This window comes from Halichoeres trimaculatus, unplaced genomic scaffold, assembly GCF_033239565.1.
Source record: "Halichoeres trimaculatus isolate MK-OKI-2021-1 unplaced genomic scaffold, fHalTri1.1 fHalTri1_scaffold_23, whole genome shotgun sequence".
NCBI lineage: Eukaryota > Metazoa > Chordata > Actinopteri > Labriformes > Labridae > Halichoeres > Halichoeres trimaculatus.
The window spans coordinates 3,124,600-3,141,888 of NW_027437201.1; the positions used below are offsets into that span (position 1 = coordinate 3,124,600).

At 41.1% G+C, this 17,289-nt stretch overlaps 1 protein-coding gene across 1 annotated transcript in view; it reads left to right on the forward strand.

The window, feature by feature from the left end:
- LOC141785398 (vinculin) overlaps positions 1 to 17,289 on the forward strand; it is a 39,365-nt gene that overhangs the window by 11,307 nt on the left and 10,769 nt on the right. Inside the window, exons 2-8 of the mRNA XM_074663719.1 lie at positions 5,079 to 5,149; positions 8,185 to 8,335; positions 11,283 to 11,391; positions 11,480 to 11,602; positions 11,690 to 11,850; positions 16,481 to 16,571; positions 16,666 to 16,813. Coding sequence (XP_074519820.1) covers positions 5,079 to 5,149; positions 8,185 to 8,335; positions 11,283 to 11,391; positions 11,480 to 11,602; positions 11,690 to 11,850; positions 16,481 to 16,571; positions 16,666 to 16,813 — 854 coding nt within the window. The remainder of the gene's footprint in view (positions 1 to 5,078; positions 5,150 to 8,184; positions 8,336 to 11,282; positions 11,392 to 11,479; positions 11,603 to 11,689; positions 11,851 to 16,480; positions 16,572 to 16,665; positions 16,814 to 17,289) is intronic.

A 17,289-nucleotide genomic window follows, 5' to 3' on the forward strand; every position in this document is an offset into this window, starting at 1 on the left:
GTAACTGCCAGGAGCATCCCCTGTGTCAGGCCTGGCTGGTGTTGATATCATAAGAATAGGATGTTCAAACTTTGGAAAGAGGCTCGGCATAGCAACGAAGGCGAGGCGCGATGAACTGCTCGACAACAACAGTCGGGTCACAGTTCTATTTTTGCAGTGAATTGTTTGGATCCCTGTTCTGCTGGAGACTCTGAACTTCAGACAGCAGGAAGAGGCTCCACAGGGAGGACAAAGAGGAAGACCGTGATGACTTATTGAAATCAGCACCAGGAGCTTCGACTCTGCTCGGCTTCAGACACATCTCTGCATGATGTTATGGGGAAAGCATGACTCAGACGTTGTTAAATACAGCATGCACTTGGCTTTTGACTCCACATTGTTGGCCTATGGTGTAGTCTGTCTTTTCTTCGTCAGTTCAGATCATGTCTGAACTTGACTTGCTCTCATATAAATCTCAGTTTTGTAGTAACAGTTGTGGTCTGAGGGCGTTTTCAAACTCGTTTTTCAACCAGTGGTTGATCAATGTTTTAAAAATGATGTCACTGCAAGATGAAAACAGATTTTGTCCAAAACACTTCAGTTAAAGTTCGACCTCTGGAGAATATCTCAGAGTGTCATCAGCGTAAACAGAAATATGTGGTAACTTTAATTAGCTCGAAATAACCAAAATGTAATATTTGAGGTGGAATCTGTGATTGCTTGGAAACAACATCCCAAACACACATAAACAAAGAAAACGGGGATCAGTAAATGACATTTGGAGGAGGAAAGCGAGGGGGGCTTTGTTGAGGTTAATTCTGTTGTTTTTGTTAGGATGTGGGGTCTTTGTGTAACTTCCTGCCCCCTCGGTTATGTTTAGTACTCTGTCAGTGCCCTAGATCCCCAGTCTTTAGCCCCGCTGCCCTTTAGCTGAACGAGCCAGAGCAGCTTTAGCTGTTGTTGGCTTTTGTTCAGGACCGCTCAGTTGTGGAGTGTCAGGGTGGCATTACCACTTTGCACGGAGATGGACAGCTTCTCCTAAGCCCCAGTTTTAGTTTGGCACAACCTCTGGCCCTGATTTATAAGCCCTGAGTTACTCTGGTCTGGGGAAGAGGAGAGTGTGGAGATGTATGTCTGCTCTGCTTCATCCACGTCAACCACCCTGAATGACTCTGCGACCGCCTGTACTCGGACTGTGACAAGCTCTCTGGGAATGCTCACCGCTGAACCAAAATTACTCTCCTATGTCCCAGAATAAAGCAGACTTTTTTTCTTTGAATACATTATAACTTCCAGAAAAGCTGCTGAATTATTGATTAAACCATTAGCTCGGTCTTAAAACTATCTGAAAGCAAAGCCATAATAATGCTATTAACAAATCCCCCAGCAGAGGATTAACCACTGTTTGCCAACAGCTGACACAGCTGACACAATTAAACCTGTGAAATGTCATAGTGACGTGTAACAGTGAGTGTATCAGTAAAAATCTGTTTAAAAATTCTTTTAGAATATCATAAAACAAGGTCTGGGCTGATTTATAGCAGTCAGTGTGATCCGTGTCCCTGTATGAACGCTTGTGATCCCTCACCCCTGGCAGCTCGATGTGGGTGAGTTGTATCCCCCTACAGAGCTGAGGTCATGATGGGGGAGGTGAGTCATTTTGGCATCTGAGGCAGAGGAGGCGTTCAGCTGCTTTGCACATTATGACCGTGCCGAGGCCTGGCGTCCCTCCAGCGGCTGCCTTGTTGATATAAAGGCTGGCTGGACGAGCTAACTGACATCAATCTGCTAAACTGTGTGATTAAAGAGAAAACTCCCAAAGGGGAAAAGTTTTGGTAACTTAGTTTCTACTCACACATGTGACATGTCGTTGGAGTATGAAATGTGAGCTCAAGTTTCACAAAGCTTGGCTGTTATTCTAAATTTGAATTTTACTGAAGCAGAACAAGTGTGACAACTCCTTTAAAACTGAGCTGCAAGTGTTGACTGATGCAAAGTCCTTATGACTGATGGACCAGTCACCAGGGTTAGAGGCTGGAGGCTGTTTCCTGTCTGCTCTGGAGACTGTTTACCACCTTAAATGCCACCTTTACCACCTCAGAAATATGACCGAGTGTCTTACTCGGGGGAAGTGCCAAGTTGAAGCTTAATCACTCCTTTGAAATACAATCTAATAAAACCAATGTGAACTTTACAGTTTGCAGTTTCCTTGACAGAATCTCACCCTTAATCATTGGAGCTATGCAGTGAGAGCTCTGCTAAACCCATTTATTTCTATACCAGCATACTGCATTGTTATCACATATCTGACCTGTATTTAAGGTCAGATACTCACAGACCAAGCCGGAAATAATACTTCCTGTTTTTTATGATAACCCCAAAACTTTATCAATGTAAAGTACTTTCTGTTTGCTTTGCTTATATTGTTTACCATCAAAATGACTGAATATGTCATAACAGTATATTATATGTCAGCTAAATGCTAGGGATAGGTTGCATATCCAGATATATACTAGTGCTGCACGATTTGGGGAAAAGGTGCGATTTGCGATTAGGTGGACAATATTGCGATTGCGATTGTGCTTGCGATTTAATAAAAAAAGTTGTGTTATGATGAGTCTACAGACTTGCTTGGTTATCATGGAGAAAAATCTGAATTGCATGTGCTGACATTGCGATTGCGATTGCGATAACCTCTTTTGCGATTACGTAATTGCATGTGCTGACATTGCGATTGCGATTGCGATAATCGTGCAGCCCTAATATATACTTATCATATAATTCAAATTGGATAGTAAATGTGATGATTGTCATTTAAAAAAAAATACTTTTTCATAGTTTTTTTTTTTTTTTTATCTCTGGAGCCTGGTTACACAGAGGTACAACTACCAGGATGTAGCACTTTTCTAACTGGCAATAAATAACAGGAGAAGAAGAAAAGTATGAGTGCAAGCTCCAGATAATGTGAAGATTGCTGAAATGGGACTTCTGCAGCCTTAGAGTTTTGTGGTATATGCTTGAAAAATAGGTTTAAAGAAGTGCAAACTGCCAAGTAGCACTCTACGCAGATGACATTGTTACATGTTTTTAATTAGCATATCTATAGCAAGCAGGTACAGCCATGGGTTTCTTTCTGACCTTGTGTCGGCATGTACACTTTGTGATCTGTGTAGTACATAAAAGGAGGGATTATGCAAAAGGATGCATTATTGAGACTCCGTGTTTAGCATCTTCAGCTCCATAGAACTTAGAGTCCACAGATATATCAGAAAGCCCATGCTTTTCACTTTTTTCCCCCATCAGATCGATGTTTACCTCCACCAAGGAGGTTATGTTTTTAGGAGAGCCTGTGAAGTTAAACTGGCAAAAAGAGAAAGGACAGAGGAGCAGATAGATGGCTAAACAGGAGAGTGAGTGCAGACTAACGACTAAAATATGAACTAAAGGCTAACACAGGGGCTAAACTGTTTGTGATAATGTTCATTCCAACCCACATGCAGCAGTTATCCTTTAAGTTATGCAGATGATGTACATGTTTATCCCAGTTTTAAAAACCCACTATGTTAGAACTCTGGTTTAGCTCAGGTGTAAAAAAGGTGTCCCATGTACGTAGACTATAGTCCTATTTGCATTGTCATGGGATCAATTTGTACACCCTGTCATGATTTTGTGCATGTCAACTAGGGGTGCACCGATCACATTTTTCTGACCGATCACCGATCTTTAAAAAGCGATCCTGATTTGGGCCGATACCATTTTTTGTAACTTACAGCATATACCTTCAATGTTCCAATCTTATTTTATTGAAATTCATTGAACAATACCTGTGAAACAATAACATCTTTATTATTAACTTAAACAATCAATAAAGTGTCCTGAGTTTTAGGTCTCAGAGCAAAAAGCAACAAAGGCTGGCTGTCAGAGCTTCCTGGAGGATCAGTTTCATATGCGATCACTGATCCCCAATCCCCCAAAATTAAGGAAATCGGCACCAATCATTGCATGTCTAATGTAGAGCCCGACCGATATGGGATTTTTGGGGCGGATATCCGATATATATCGACTGACATCCGATATATCGACTGATATCCATATCGACCGATATCCGATATATCAACCGACATGTATAAAAAAATTCATTGATATACGCAGGTTATATACTGTATATGAACACAAATTATTTTGATACCCATATGATTCAAGACAGAGACAGAACAGTATTAAATTTAAACAAGGAACTTTAATTATAAAACTGTCGACATAAGAACTGTAGAGTAAACCAATGATACATTAGAACAAGCTGTAAACACATTAATATATCAAGAAGTCAAACTTTAATATGGTAAATATAAAAAAAAAATTAAAAAACACACAATGAGCAACTTACACAACGTTAAAACGCCGTATTATAGTCTTACATTAGCTAATGGTGGACGGAGGGGGCAGGCACTTGGGCGGTGTGCAGCCCAACACACAGACACACAGGAGCAGGAGTGACAGAATCTCTGTGGAGCAAAATTTTTTATAATTGGCTACATTTTGGCCGATTTTGATTAATTGGTGACCTGACCGATTAATCGGTCAGGCCGATTAATCGGTCGGGCTCTAGTCTAATGTCAACCCCTTCTGTCATTCTCCACACTTCCTGTCCCTTTCTCAAGCCTTTCCATCCAATATAGTCTAAAACCCCAACAACACATCTTTAAAATCACTATGTAGCCTACATCCCTCTAAAGCAGAAATCTGTATTGATCTCAGTGGTTCTCATGATTTCCCGATCATTATACCCTCGTCATACTCACCCTGGTTGCCCACCTCAGTTTCTGTGGGGCTGTGTGATTGTGATCCTACAGCAGGCCTATCTGTATTCACACTGTGGTGGATTGGTGACCTGCACAGGTTGTCTTTGACCTTTTGCTCGGTGCATGCTGGGGGAGAGGCTCCGACCTGCTATGACCCTGAGGAAGATAAAACAAAAAGAATGACCGACATGTAGGTCAGGAATATTAAGATTGAGCACCTGCTGTAGAGAAAAAAACCTGTGTTAATTCATTATTTCCTGATTCTTTTTTTACTCATAAAGAATCTGTTTCTTCCAGGTGGGGAAGGAGACCGTACAAACCACAGAGGACCAGATCATGAAAAGGGACATGCCACCAGCTTTCATCAAGTAAGCACAGACCGATCTCCCCTCAGATCTCTAATGCATCAAGATGAAACAGTCTCTCTTTACAGTACATGAAACCCACCGGCCTCCTCTTGGGCTCTCTTTCTCTCTTTATCTGTTTCAGTAATGGCCGGTTGTGCCCAAGCAAAGGTCAGATATGGCATGTTAAGTGCCTCAGAGTCTTGCCCCGGTGTAACATAAATACTTCATTGCTCACAGAGGAGCTCCTTTGCTCTAAAGGAGCAGGGACACAAACTCATACATGCCCTCATACATCTGAGCCTATAGCTGCTGCTGCTGCTGCTTTTGGTTTATGTTGGAGCATAAAACACAGAGAGGTCACGTACTGCTGTAGAAAAGTAGATGAACATGTGAGATATCTCATTCATCTGTCCTTTTAAAGTCTGTCAGCCATCATTATTACCTGAGAGGCTACAGTCAAGGCAGGAAGAGCCCCTCCCCTCACCCCACAAGGTCAGGGTTGAACACATTGGCAGGCGCGGGTCATCAGGCTCAACACATTTGGCGCCTCGGAGTCACATCGTCACCCTGTCGTCATCCATCAGCACATGTGCTGGAATGCGTCTCCTCCACTAAATATAGTGTCTGTGGGGTCCGGTTAATGCATGGCTGTTTCTCGCTAGCATGCTGAAGGACGCTGCTGGCTGGCTCTGCAAACACACACACTCACACTCACACACATTTAGACACACAGAGGCCTTGATGTCATACGAAGATGGGATACTGAGATCTTCTTGTTCTGGCCCTAAAATGCAGCGAGAAATGACTCTAAAAATGCAACACACCTGGAACTTCCTAAACATGTGAACATGTGTCAGTCCTGGCTTGTGGCCTGTTTCTATGTGCAGTATGGCTGTTGTGATACAATGCAGCCGGCATGTATGGCGCCGAATCAAAGGTTGCAGTTTCTGCTGCTTTGGAGTTCACTGAGTACATCTCATCCGGGACCTAACTCTCAATCATACACATATTTTTACGTCTCTGTGGAAACGGGGGTTAAATTGGGCCCAAGCCAACCAGGGCGGAGCTCTTCCTCATGCGGAGAAAATCACATCCTGTGTGAATAATCACAAACTGTCATCATGCGGGTGTACAATCGGTACAACAGATGACTGGATCTCTGTTGGATCACTTAAGAAGTGCTTCAGTTCAACCAGAATTCATCCTTCACATCCAGAAACTCAGGGATTCCTAGGCCTGTCACGATTACAAATTTTGCTCGACGATAATTTCCCAAAATATTATTGCCGATAAACGATATTATTGTCAATATTATTTTGATTTTTTTTTCCATTTTTTCATTGATGTAATTATGATAAATGGGATCATAAAGTGAGTACACCATATCAAAAGCAAGAAACTTTAATTTCTTAAGAGTATTTAACTGTAATTAAAAGGTCAGGATCTTTTAAATAAAATAAATTAAACAAATAATATAATGAATTTAAGAAACAAGAAATAGAAAAAAATACAATGAAAATAAAATGGACTCTCTTTGAGAAAAAAATACATGTTAATGAAAATAATAAGTACTAATCAAAAACAATAAAACATAGACCCTGTCTCTAAAGAAAAAACAAAACTCAAAAAAAAACAAACAAAAAAAACAATAAAAACTATGGCCTAAATAAAAGGGAGTTTATACAGTTCCTGAATTGTTTTTAACATGTACTTTTTCCCAGTCAATCCGTACTGTCTGTCAAACATTTTGAACATTTCTGGCTTTCAACCGTATTGAAGGGCTGCATTTCTTTGGTAATGTAGCTGTCTTTGAGCGCCCACCATTTGGCGCTATTATTTCTATTTACTTTGCAGACCAAAAGCCTCAGTAAGAGCGGATTGTCAGAGAACAAGGCTCCGCTGCACCTCCCCTTCTTCTTCTTCGTCGCCACTGTTTTCAAACAAATGCGACATATCAGCTCGTTGGTGTTCATGAGCTCACACTTTGTTCATTCTGATAAAAAACAAAATATTCCCACACTGGGACTGTGGCAGGCGGCTTAAGAAGCGTATCTTTTGTGCCATCACTTATATTAGTGTGTGTTTCCTCCTTACCCCTCAGGACGCTCACTTCAGCTCTCTCCGTGTGTACGCGCGAGCAGCCCCGTCTTCACCCCAAAGATCGCATTTTTGACAGATGCTCACTCCGCTATAAATCCACTAAATCTGCTATAGAACCTATGCACCCCGATGTTAGGAAAGATAGACGTAGTGAGCCATCTTCTCATTCAGCCTCTTTGGTGGAAAGAGAGGAGGAAAACAAACATGCATGCACGTGTCATTTTATCGAGTCTGGTAAACTTACCAAGGAACTTTTTATTTACCGTTTGGTTAATTGATTTATCGATTATCATGACAGGCCTAGGGATTCCCAAAACAAATAACATTTGAGACATTCTGACAGAAATGAAAAACCACAAATGTATCACATTACATTTTTTCTGGAGCTTCTAAAACTACTGTTTTCATTTTCTAATGAACTTCCTCCCAGCTTTGTGTGAACATGTTTGATGCTGATTCTAGAAGCACAAAACTTGTCACACAGGAAGGAAGTTACTGAGAGAAATGTTTGAATGAGTAAGATCAGACTGAACTTCTCATAGTATGTGTGAAAAGATGGTTACACCCAAATCTAATCAGGTTAAGTAGTTTCAATCTCTTAATCCAAAGTGTTTGACTACAAAAGAAATGTGTTTAAAGCTTTGATGTGAGCAGAAACAGGTTTCTATTTATCTTATACCGTACACCATCTGCTGTCTGTTTGCTTTAAATGTAAGGGATAACATAATGCAAGAAGAGGAAATGAAATGAAGTCGTGCTCAGACAGAAGCTACTCTATGTTATGGCTAGCTGTACCCCAAGGCTTCCATCTGTTTTTGCTGCAGGCAGTTTGTGGTCTTCATGCAGTATGTCCATCTGGCTTCTGAGGGGCTTCATATCCACAGCATGACTTTGTTTTGACATATTTTTCTGTTACAGGTTTTCAAATATGTCTCCTTCTCCTTTTTTTCCCCCAGAGTGGAGAATGCGTGCACAAAGCTGGTGCAGGCTGCCTCCATGCTGAAAGCTGATCCTTACTCTGTTCCTGCTCGGGACTACCTCATCGACGGCTCCAGGGGCATCCTCTCCGGGACCTCTGACCTGCTGCTCACCTTTGATGAAGCAGAGGTGAGATAAATTCATCTTTCAGTCTTTGTTTTATGTAAAACTCTGTCAACCAGAAGATGTCTGGCAGCTGATTTTGTCACATCTGTGATCTGTGGGTTTATTAATGAAGTGATCCCCTTCATCTCCTGGACCATTTGTAGGGTCCATTCCAGCAGGTTCTGGCTCTTCTTTAGGCTGCCTGTCCACCACCTCACCCTCCAGTCCTGAGGCAGTGATGCTAGCAACAGCTGTCAGGGTATAGTCAGGTGATGGAGTTTGGATAACAGCAGGATCTTGGTTTATTTGTGGCGGGGGGTCTATTGGCTCCTCAGCATTGTTTACTGGACCACTTGTTGGGTCCATTTCTGCAGGTTCTGGCCCTTCTTTAGGCTGCCCGTCCACCACCTCACCCTCCAGTCCTGAGGCAGTGGCGCCTGCATCAGTTGGTGGTGTACAGTGAGGCAATGCAGAGTTTGATTTGAAGCTTTGTCCATCAATCATCATATCAATGGACGCGACCATATGATCTCTCACAGATTGTGGGAAGCTGACTTCTCCAAGAGTTGATGGGAGTTTTGTGGAGACACCATCAAGTACGGCTTGGGTGACTCTTACAGCCATTGCTGAGCTACTGAGAGCGCATGTCTTTGGGGCTTTTGGAACCAGATCGATGACCACATCCCGAGGGCTCAGCTTTTTAAGACTGGTTCCCTCTGCAGCTTCTCCACAAGGGTCCTTGAATACTTCTCTGCTCCTTTGAGGCACTCCGGGTGTTTGCATGATGGAGGCATGCTGTCTGGTGAGTGGAGCAGTCTTCTGGCCTCAAACTTGACGTCCCTGTTCAGCAGACTGTTCATAACTTGCCAAACAATCCTGAGGAGAACCAGAACAACTTCATCACAGCCCTCAAGTAGTTTATTTTCAAATATAACTTATTAAAACCTTTATTTATAAATCTTAATATTAAAATGTGTTTGTGTTTCTAACTGTGGCACAGCAATACACTGTAAGCAAACAATATTCTTGGTGAAACTGTCCTCCACGGAAAAATGACACCATCATTGTTTCTGCTTTTACCCCAAAGCAAAACACAGTTCATTATTTCAACTATACTGGACGCTACTAAACTTTACTAAAACAGATAAAGCAACGAGGAGAGTGATATGTCTCTCTTTTTAAGATTACACTTCATTGATTGAAAATAAGATGTCATTATAAGTCATCATTGGCCTCTTCAAAGCAAGACCATGGTAAAATCCTGTGACTTTCTTTCCGGTGCCTTTTGGTTGGAGGGTTAGGGCTCAGTATTCAGATAACCCGGAAACAAAAGAGACACTGTTTTCCAATATTAAAAAATATAAAATATGGGATCTCAAAGTTTGAATGTGTTTTATGTACTCAATAAATAAATTAAGACTTGATTTGATTATATCATAAAAAACACATGTGATATAAATTCTCAGTGGGGTTTGGGGTTATAACCTGGTTCTTAGGGATGGGTACCTTTCACATTTGAAACGATACAATACCTATGACCGGTACCTGGCAATCGGTACCGGTACTCAACGGTACCAATTTTTGGTACTTTTTTTTGTTTATATGGTAAAAAAATATCCTTTTTGGGGGGAATGAAGTATAAAAAAAATTCAAATGTACAAATGTATTCTTTAATATCTAACCTTGCAATGCTGTGTTCATGGCCAGCATGGAAAATTACCTACTCTTCCACTCCCTCACAGTCACAAGGATGCATTTAAGTACCTAAACACGGTACCTTTTGATTTTATGTGAATCGGTACCTGGTACTTTTGACATAATTCGGTCAGTACCTATCAAAATACCTAATTCGGTACTCATCCCTACTGGTTCTATCACAGAGGTTCTCGGGGTGGGGCTTGGGACTCCCTTCAGGGGTTGCAGGACAACAATGTGAGGGAAACACGTTCCAAAATACATGTTCATAACACAGTTAACAAAATAGTAAACCATTTTTTTTATTACTTAAATACTGAAGAATCCGCCTCTTGCCGAATGACAGCTGGGATAGGCTCCAGCCACCCACGACCCCGAACAGGATAAGCGGAATAGAAAATGAACGAATGAGATACTGAAGAATTCATTAGTCCTTAAGCTTGCCAATTAATGAACTCCAGGTATATACTTTGCAAACAAATAGAATATAAAGCAAAAAAAGGACATATAATATCTGAAATATGCCCCTAATTTTAGAATCACTCCAGACACTGACTTGAACTAACATTGGAGCAAACAGCAGCAGAGTTTGGGAAATAGACAGAATGTAGTGTAACTGATTTCAATCTTGTTGCATTGATTTTCTGGGAGCTGAAGCTGTGCTGAAGTGGTTTCAGAGTGTTCTTAATGGTTACTTCAGCGTGCCGCAGGGCTGCAGTCACAGGCCTTTGCTGCCATAAGGATGATATCCATTCCTGCATCCCCTCGGGCCTGTGTTGCTCATTGAGGAGACAGAGAGGTGGATAAATATGCCACAAAAGTCTTTGGGACTGTCCATATTTCTGACTCAAACACATCCTAAATCTGAAAGCAGGCGGGGGGTCATCTATCAGGCAGGCCCATCTTTCTCCTGCTTCAAGGGATGGAGAGGGAAATAAAAGAAAGCTGCATATCATCTCTCCTGGAGCAGACATCAGGCGTCCCCGTGCTGTCTGCAGCAGTCAGCAGGAGTCAGCAGGAGTCATCAGTCAGCAGTGGCATCAAGTTTTCCAACTGGGACAGCTCCAGTTCTGTGTGGTGGAGCGGGGACTCTGGCAGTCCACGTGAAGCTGGAGAGGAGCAGGACAAAGGCTGGAATGTCATTAGGCAGCATTATCAGAGGGAAATTAGAGAGGAAGTGAAGGGGAGGCGGTGTGGGCTGTGTTTACATAATCTCTTCTCTAGGAAAGCAGCTCTGAGGTTCATCTTTGTTGTTTTTTTCTGATCCTTTTCACAGGTTCGTAAGATCATCAGGGTGTGCAGAGGCATCCTGGAGTACCTGGCAGTGGCAGAGGTGGTGGAGTCTATGGAGGACCTGATCACGTACACAAAGAACTTGGGACCAGGTCAGTCTAAATTAAAGATCACACATTGAGTATGATACTGGACTTGATATCAACAGTTTCCCACCTCTTATTTGTTGTTGGTGTTCAGGGATGACCAAGATGGCAAAGATGATTGATGAGCGACAGCAGGAGCTCACCCACCAGGAGCACCGCGTCATGCTGGTCAACTCCATGAACACAGTCAAAGAGCTGCTGCCTATCCTCATCTCAGGTATCATCCTCTGCATGTTTATTTCCTCTGTTTTAAAAAAGGTTCACAATGAACCTCAGTTCACCTGCTCATTACTGTGCTCTCCAGGGATCAAAATCTTTGTGACAACCAAGACGTCCGGCAGTCAGGGCGTCGAGGAGGCTTTGAAGAACCGCAACTTTACTTTTGAGAAGATGAGTGCAGAGATAAATGAGATCATCCGAGTGCTGCAGCTTACATCCTGGGACGAGGACGCCTGGGCCAATAAGGTGGGAACAATAAACCACTTCTTTTACATAATCAAAATCACACAGCTGCTGAACAGGATCTCATACATATTCAACAAAGTGATGAAGAAGAGACTGCTGTATGAAGAAGAGAAGTTCATTTTGGTGTTATCTACTTTTCTGTCAAGTAATTATAAGTTGCTACAGACGTGACACGTTCCCAAGTGTGTAAATGCCAACTTTAACTTTCTTGTTACACCAGGATGACCTTTCACCGTCTTAAAACATGATATATTTTCTCAGACATTAAAGCTCCTGTAAGGGAGTTTCTTTCTCAAAGCCTGACTCTACTGCCGCAGGATAGGTGTCACAGGAAGTGAAACAGCCTTTGCAGAATTCGATCACCCTGGCTGTTAGAAAGCAGTTGGATGAGATTATTTGTTAGAAAACACACCTTAAATAAATTATCTGTTCAGCAAAATGCAAAGAAGTTCCACTTGACCTCATGGTAGCTTAAAAGAAGGGTTACGCTAACGTTCTCTGTAGCTAATTCCTCTCCTTGGTTCTTTTGTTATTCTGCACTGCATGTTCTTCCTCTTCTGTCCTGCCCTGAAACTTCTGATATATCCCTCTCCTATGACACTTTTGTCTTTGTTTACACTTTTTTTTCGTTGGTATTGTCCTGTTTAACGTTATATTTCTGTCATTCTTCCTTTCTTTTCACTGTTTCTTTCCCCCTTCACCCCCTGTAGAAGGTAAGCTGTACCTCTCTCGCACCTCGGTTGTGCGGCAGCATGTCTGACAGATGTGTGTGCTGTCTGCTTTGTGGTGCCATTGTGTGCTTTTCTAGTGATGCTGCTGTTAGGTTGAACCATTGCCTATGATAAGAAAAAAAGATGAAATCAGCCGTTTGAATAGGTTACTGTACTTCTTATGGAGTGGTGTTGACTTTAAAGTCTAAGCAGGTAGAGTTGCTGAAATGTTGATCCATGCAGTGTTTAATCTTTCTTTTTTGATTTTATTTTGCTTCATAACACGACACTGTATCAACATCTGAGTGTCCTCCTCCAGTGTCATTTACACCTGACCTCATGCATGTCCTCAGCCTGTCTGAATATTGATTGACCTTACTCACACAGTATTGATTGTATGTTCTTGATCTTGACCTCAAAACCCATTGGCTATTTTTGGATAGCTTTTTGTCATTCCAGTTCAGCCAATGGTTATCTTTTTCTACCAGCTAAATTTTCCAAGTAAAACAATTTGGGAAACAAAGTTTCTCTTAGATAAAATGCAAAGCAGAATTTGCCCAGGTAGATACATATCTATGAAATAAAAACTGTTAGTTCTTGGTGAAATTTCCATGAGGGGTTGATTGTGGGGAGTGACAAGCAGGGTTCAACTCCTGGCCATCTGCTCGAGGGCTAACCTCACTGGACACCTGACCTAGAGCGCTAGACTTAGGGCAAAATGGCACCTTGATTTTATTTTAGGGATGCACAGTATTGGATTTTTGCCGATATCCGATCTGCCGATATATCAAAACCCCTTTTGGCTGATACCGATACCGATACCAATACCGATACCGATAATCACAAGTTTGTTTGTTATTTTCACTGTAAAGAAAGCTAAGTCTATCCTGTACTGGAATTTATATGTTACTCTTATTGTGACGGTCTTATTTGTTAAAGAAACACACATAAAACAAGACAAAAAACATTTGATTTTACCATAAATAAGAAATGTTTTATTTTTCAAACTCAGGACATTCAGTATTGAAATACAGAAAAATAATTTCTTTAGATCACATGAACTTTAAATGTACAATGCATTTTTAAACATAACCAAGTTGCATTTGATTATTTTAGAGCTACTGTAACAACCTGGTGACAGACACAGAGCTCTGCAGTTCAAATAAATGAAGTGCTACATTTTGTTTAAGGAGCTTATTTTTCAGATGGTAAATAATACTAATCCTAACTGAATAGCACCTTATCAGCTGTGCCCATCGGCAGAAATTTTCTGATACCGATAAACGTGTTTTTAAGCTTTCATCAGCCGATACCGATATTGTGCCGATAATATTGTGCATCCCTAGTTTATTTTTTAATTAAAAAGGACTGATAGCTGCTCTTGCATACAAACATCTATCTAGAAATAAATAAATATGTTTGAAGCTACTGTTGAAAGCCAGGATGTTGGAACTGTGTTCCACCTGCTTTTGCTCTCCATATGGACAGTATACCACTACCTAGACAACAAACGCCCTTCAAACAAAGACAAAAACACTTCTCTTTCTTGAAATCCAGTGGAAAGCATAAAGAGTATCACATGTTTATTTTATACACAATACAAATATTTGACCTAGTTTACACACAAACTGTGCTGTCTAATGTTGCGTAATCCTATCTACCAACACTATGAACCACACCCTGTCTCCTTTGAGTAAACCCACTTCAGGTTTGGTTTCACTTTCTAATGTTTGTGTTTGCATGTGGTATAAAAGAAACGCCCTGTATCTGTCCATGTCTCTTTTTCTCCTCTCACTTTTCACTCACATAAACAAAAGGTTTCTGACAGAGCGGCAGCTGCGCGCGTTAAAAACAGTCAACTTACACCCACGCAGCTCTGCAAATACTTCACACCTTTGCACTTCCCTTTCCCCCTCCCTCGTTCACGGCCCTGCTTCCTTACTCCCAATAAACCAGACAAACACTTTTTGTTCTCTTTAATTTTGAACAAAGGGTTTATAAGCAGACCAGGACTGTATATATGTTTAAAAAAAGGAGCTGTGTTTTGTTTTGATTCAGTACATCATGCCGTAACTCTTCAAGGTTGATTCATGGTGCTGTTACTCGTTCGTCAGGTTTCTGTCATCGCACTCATTCCTCCTCTCTGGTCTCCTGCTTTGCTCCGTGTCAAACAGGACTCTGCTTTGTATCACAGACGCGGGCAATGAGTGGACTCATTGTCAAGTCAGCTCCTGTTGGACAGATTGTTGTATTTCCATCAGCTCTGATGGAGATACAATGGAGAGTCGTTTGGCTTTCATAACACGACACACTCATTTTGAGAATGCTAAAGAATAATCCAGGGGCATGCTGTTTGATACGGAGTTGTATGACGTTAGTGTATAGAAGCAAATAAGAGACACAGTTATTTGAGTTTTAACATCCACTGAATGTTAACTACTGAAACAAAACCAGCACTGAATACATGGTATTGAATTATTTTCCTATGAAATATATGTATCTGATTTTTATTTGTACTGAATTCAACTATGGAAAATTCAGATCCAAAAATTCAGGTTTCATTACAACAAAATGATTTGATTCGCTCAAATTCAATTAGTCAAATCCCAAAAATCAAGTTGAAATATTCATATCACAACATTCGGGGTACCCATGACGGGAAAGGCAATATACCGTATTAAAACGAATATAAGAAATGTTTTTTTTAATCATTAAATACAATTTTAACAATAACATCAGTGTTTCAAATGTAATTCTGATGACAGCTCTGGTATTGGGCCTGCCTCTGATATGTTTCTCAATAAACTCACACACCCTCCTGTCAGTTTCTCAGAAACGGCGCTTTGGGGACCACGATATGCTTTTTTTTTAGAGTTTGTATTTTTCAGACAGCCTTTTTGGATGCGTGATCTTTGGACGTTACACTTTGTAACTCCATATTTTTCAGCTTCCTGACAGTTGTTTAAGGTCTCTGCTGCACTGACCATCATCATCCTAAAATTAGCATCATAACTTTGCCTCAGTTGTCAGTTTGATCCACTTTGCTCTGGAAAACCACCGCGCCTCTCTGTTTCTTATCTTCTCTCCATAGCTTTGATAGCTCCTGTCACTGCATCTCTGCTGTGATTGACACGTCACCATAGTGAAGTCACTCACTCCACAAAAAGCTGGCTACATCTGCTGTTGAAGTCATATAGCGACTCTAGACAACTATCAGCGTGTGTCAATAGTAAGACCTTGGTTACAACGACCCCATTTTCCACATTATTTTCAACAGAAAAAACATGCATTATATTCGTGTCAATACGGTACATTCCCTTTCCTGTCCTGGGTAGCCCGGATGTTGCAATCTGAATTTTTCAACTTGAATTTTGGGATCTGAATTTTGACGCGTTGAATTTAGAATTGAATTTGACAAATTGAATTTGAGCAACCTGAATCTTTTTGTTGTTGGGTTATGAAACCTGTATTTTTGGATCTGAATTTTCAATAGGTGAATTCAGGACAAATAAATTCAGATACATGGATTTCATAGCAAAATAATTCAATGCCATGAATTCAGTGGTGTTAAAAATTTAAATAATTATGTCTCTTATTTGCTTCTGTATTAGTGATCATGCAAATGGATGTTGCATTAAAACAGCCTGGGTTTTATCTGAACATGGCAAACTGATGTAGAAGCCTGAGCATCTTTTTACCATGTTACCAAATGAATGAACGAGGAGTAAAACAGCCTGGTTTAGTGAACAATTCAACACTGAAAAGTCTTTATCAGGTGTTTTTAAAATGATTTTATGATTCATAGAGAGAACATGTGTACATGCAGTGACCAAGGGCACCGGTCGACTTGTCCTTTAGCTTTCTGAAGCAGCATCGATTCCCTTTAAGTTATTCATTTATTCCGTCTTTCAAACCCAAAGGACACAGAGGCCATGAAGAGGGCTCTCGGGCTAATCGACTCAAAGATGGCGCAGGCGAAGAACTGGCTGAGGGATCCTAACGCACAACCAGGTGATTAACAATCCTGATTCCCCTACCTTAAACTGATCATCCACCGTCAGGCTGATGAGTGAGTTAAATCCTTGTTTCATGTTTGTGCTTCCAGGGGACGCAGGCGAGCAGGCGATCCGCCAGATCCTGGATGAAGCTGGGAAGGTTGGCGAGCTGTGCGCTGGGAAGGAGCGCAGGGATATCCTGGGAACGGCGAAGACTCTGGGGCAAATGACCGACCAGGTGTCTGAGATGAGGGCCAGGTACACTTTGATTCACTTTGTTTTGTCATGTGTCTTTTATTAGTCACTCTCAGCTTTTTTAGGAGTATTTTTAAAGATTACAACCTCAGTTTCACATATGTTTAATTCTTCACTCATAACAGCACAAGGGGAGTGTAAGGCAGTTAGCTCATTAGAGGGGATTATTGTACATAAGCATGGAAGTGATTCCTCTGATATGGGATCTGGTTGTCATCAGAGACCCTTACTGGGGTCGGATTAGGGCTGCAGCTATCAAATATTTTAGTATTCGAGTATTCTACTGAAAATTCCATCGACTAATCGAGTAATCACATGAAACACATTTCTGTTAAGTTAAAGAGCAGTTATTTTTCAAATGAAAATTTGTTTCAAGCAAGTGTAAAATCAAGTGACTTTGGGTGATAAATTCCAAGTTCCGTGCGAACTTCCGTGTTGAGATATGAGATGCAAGCAGCTGATGCAGATCAATACATGCT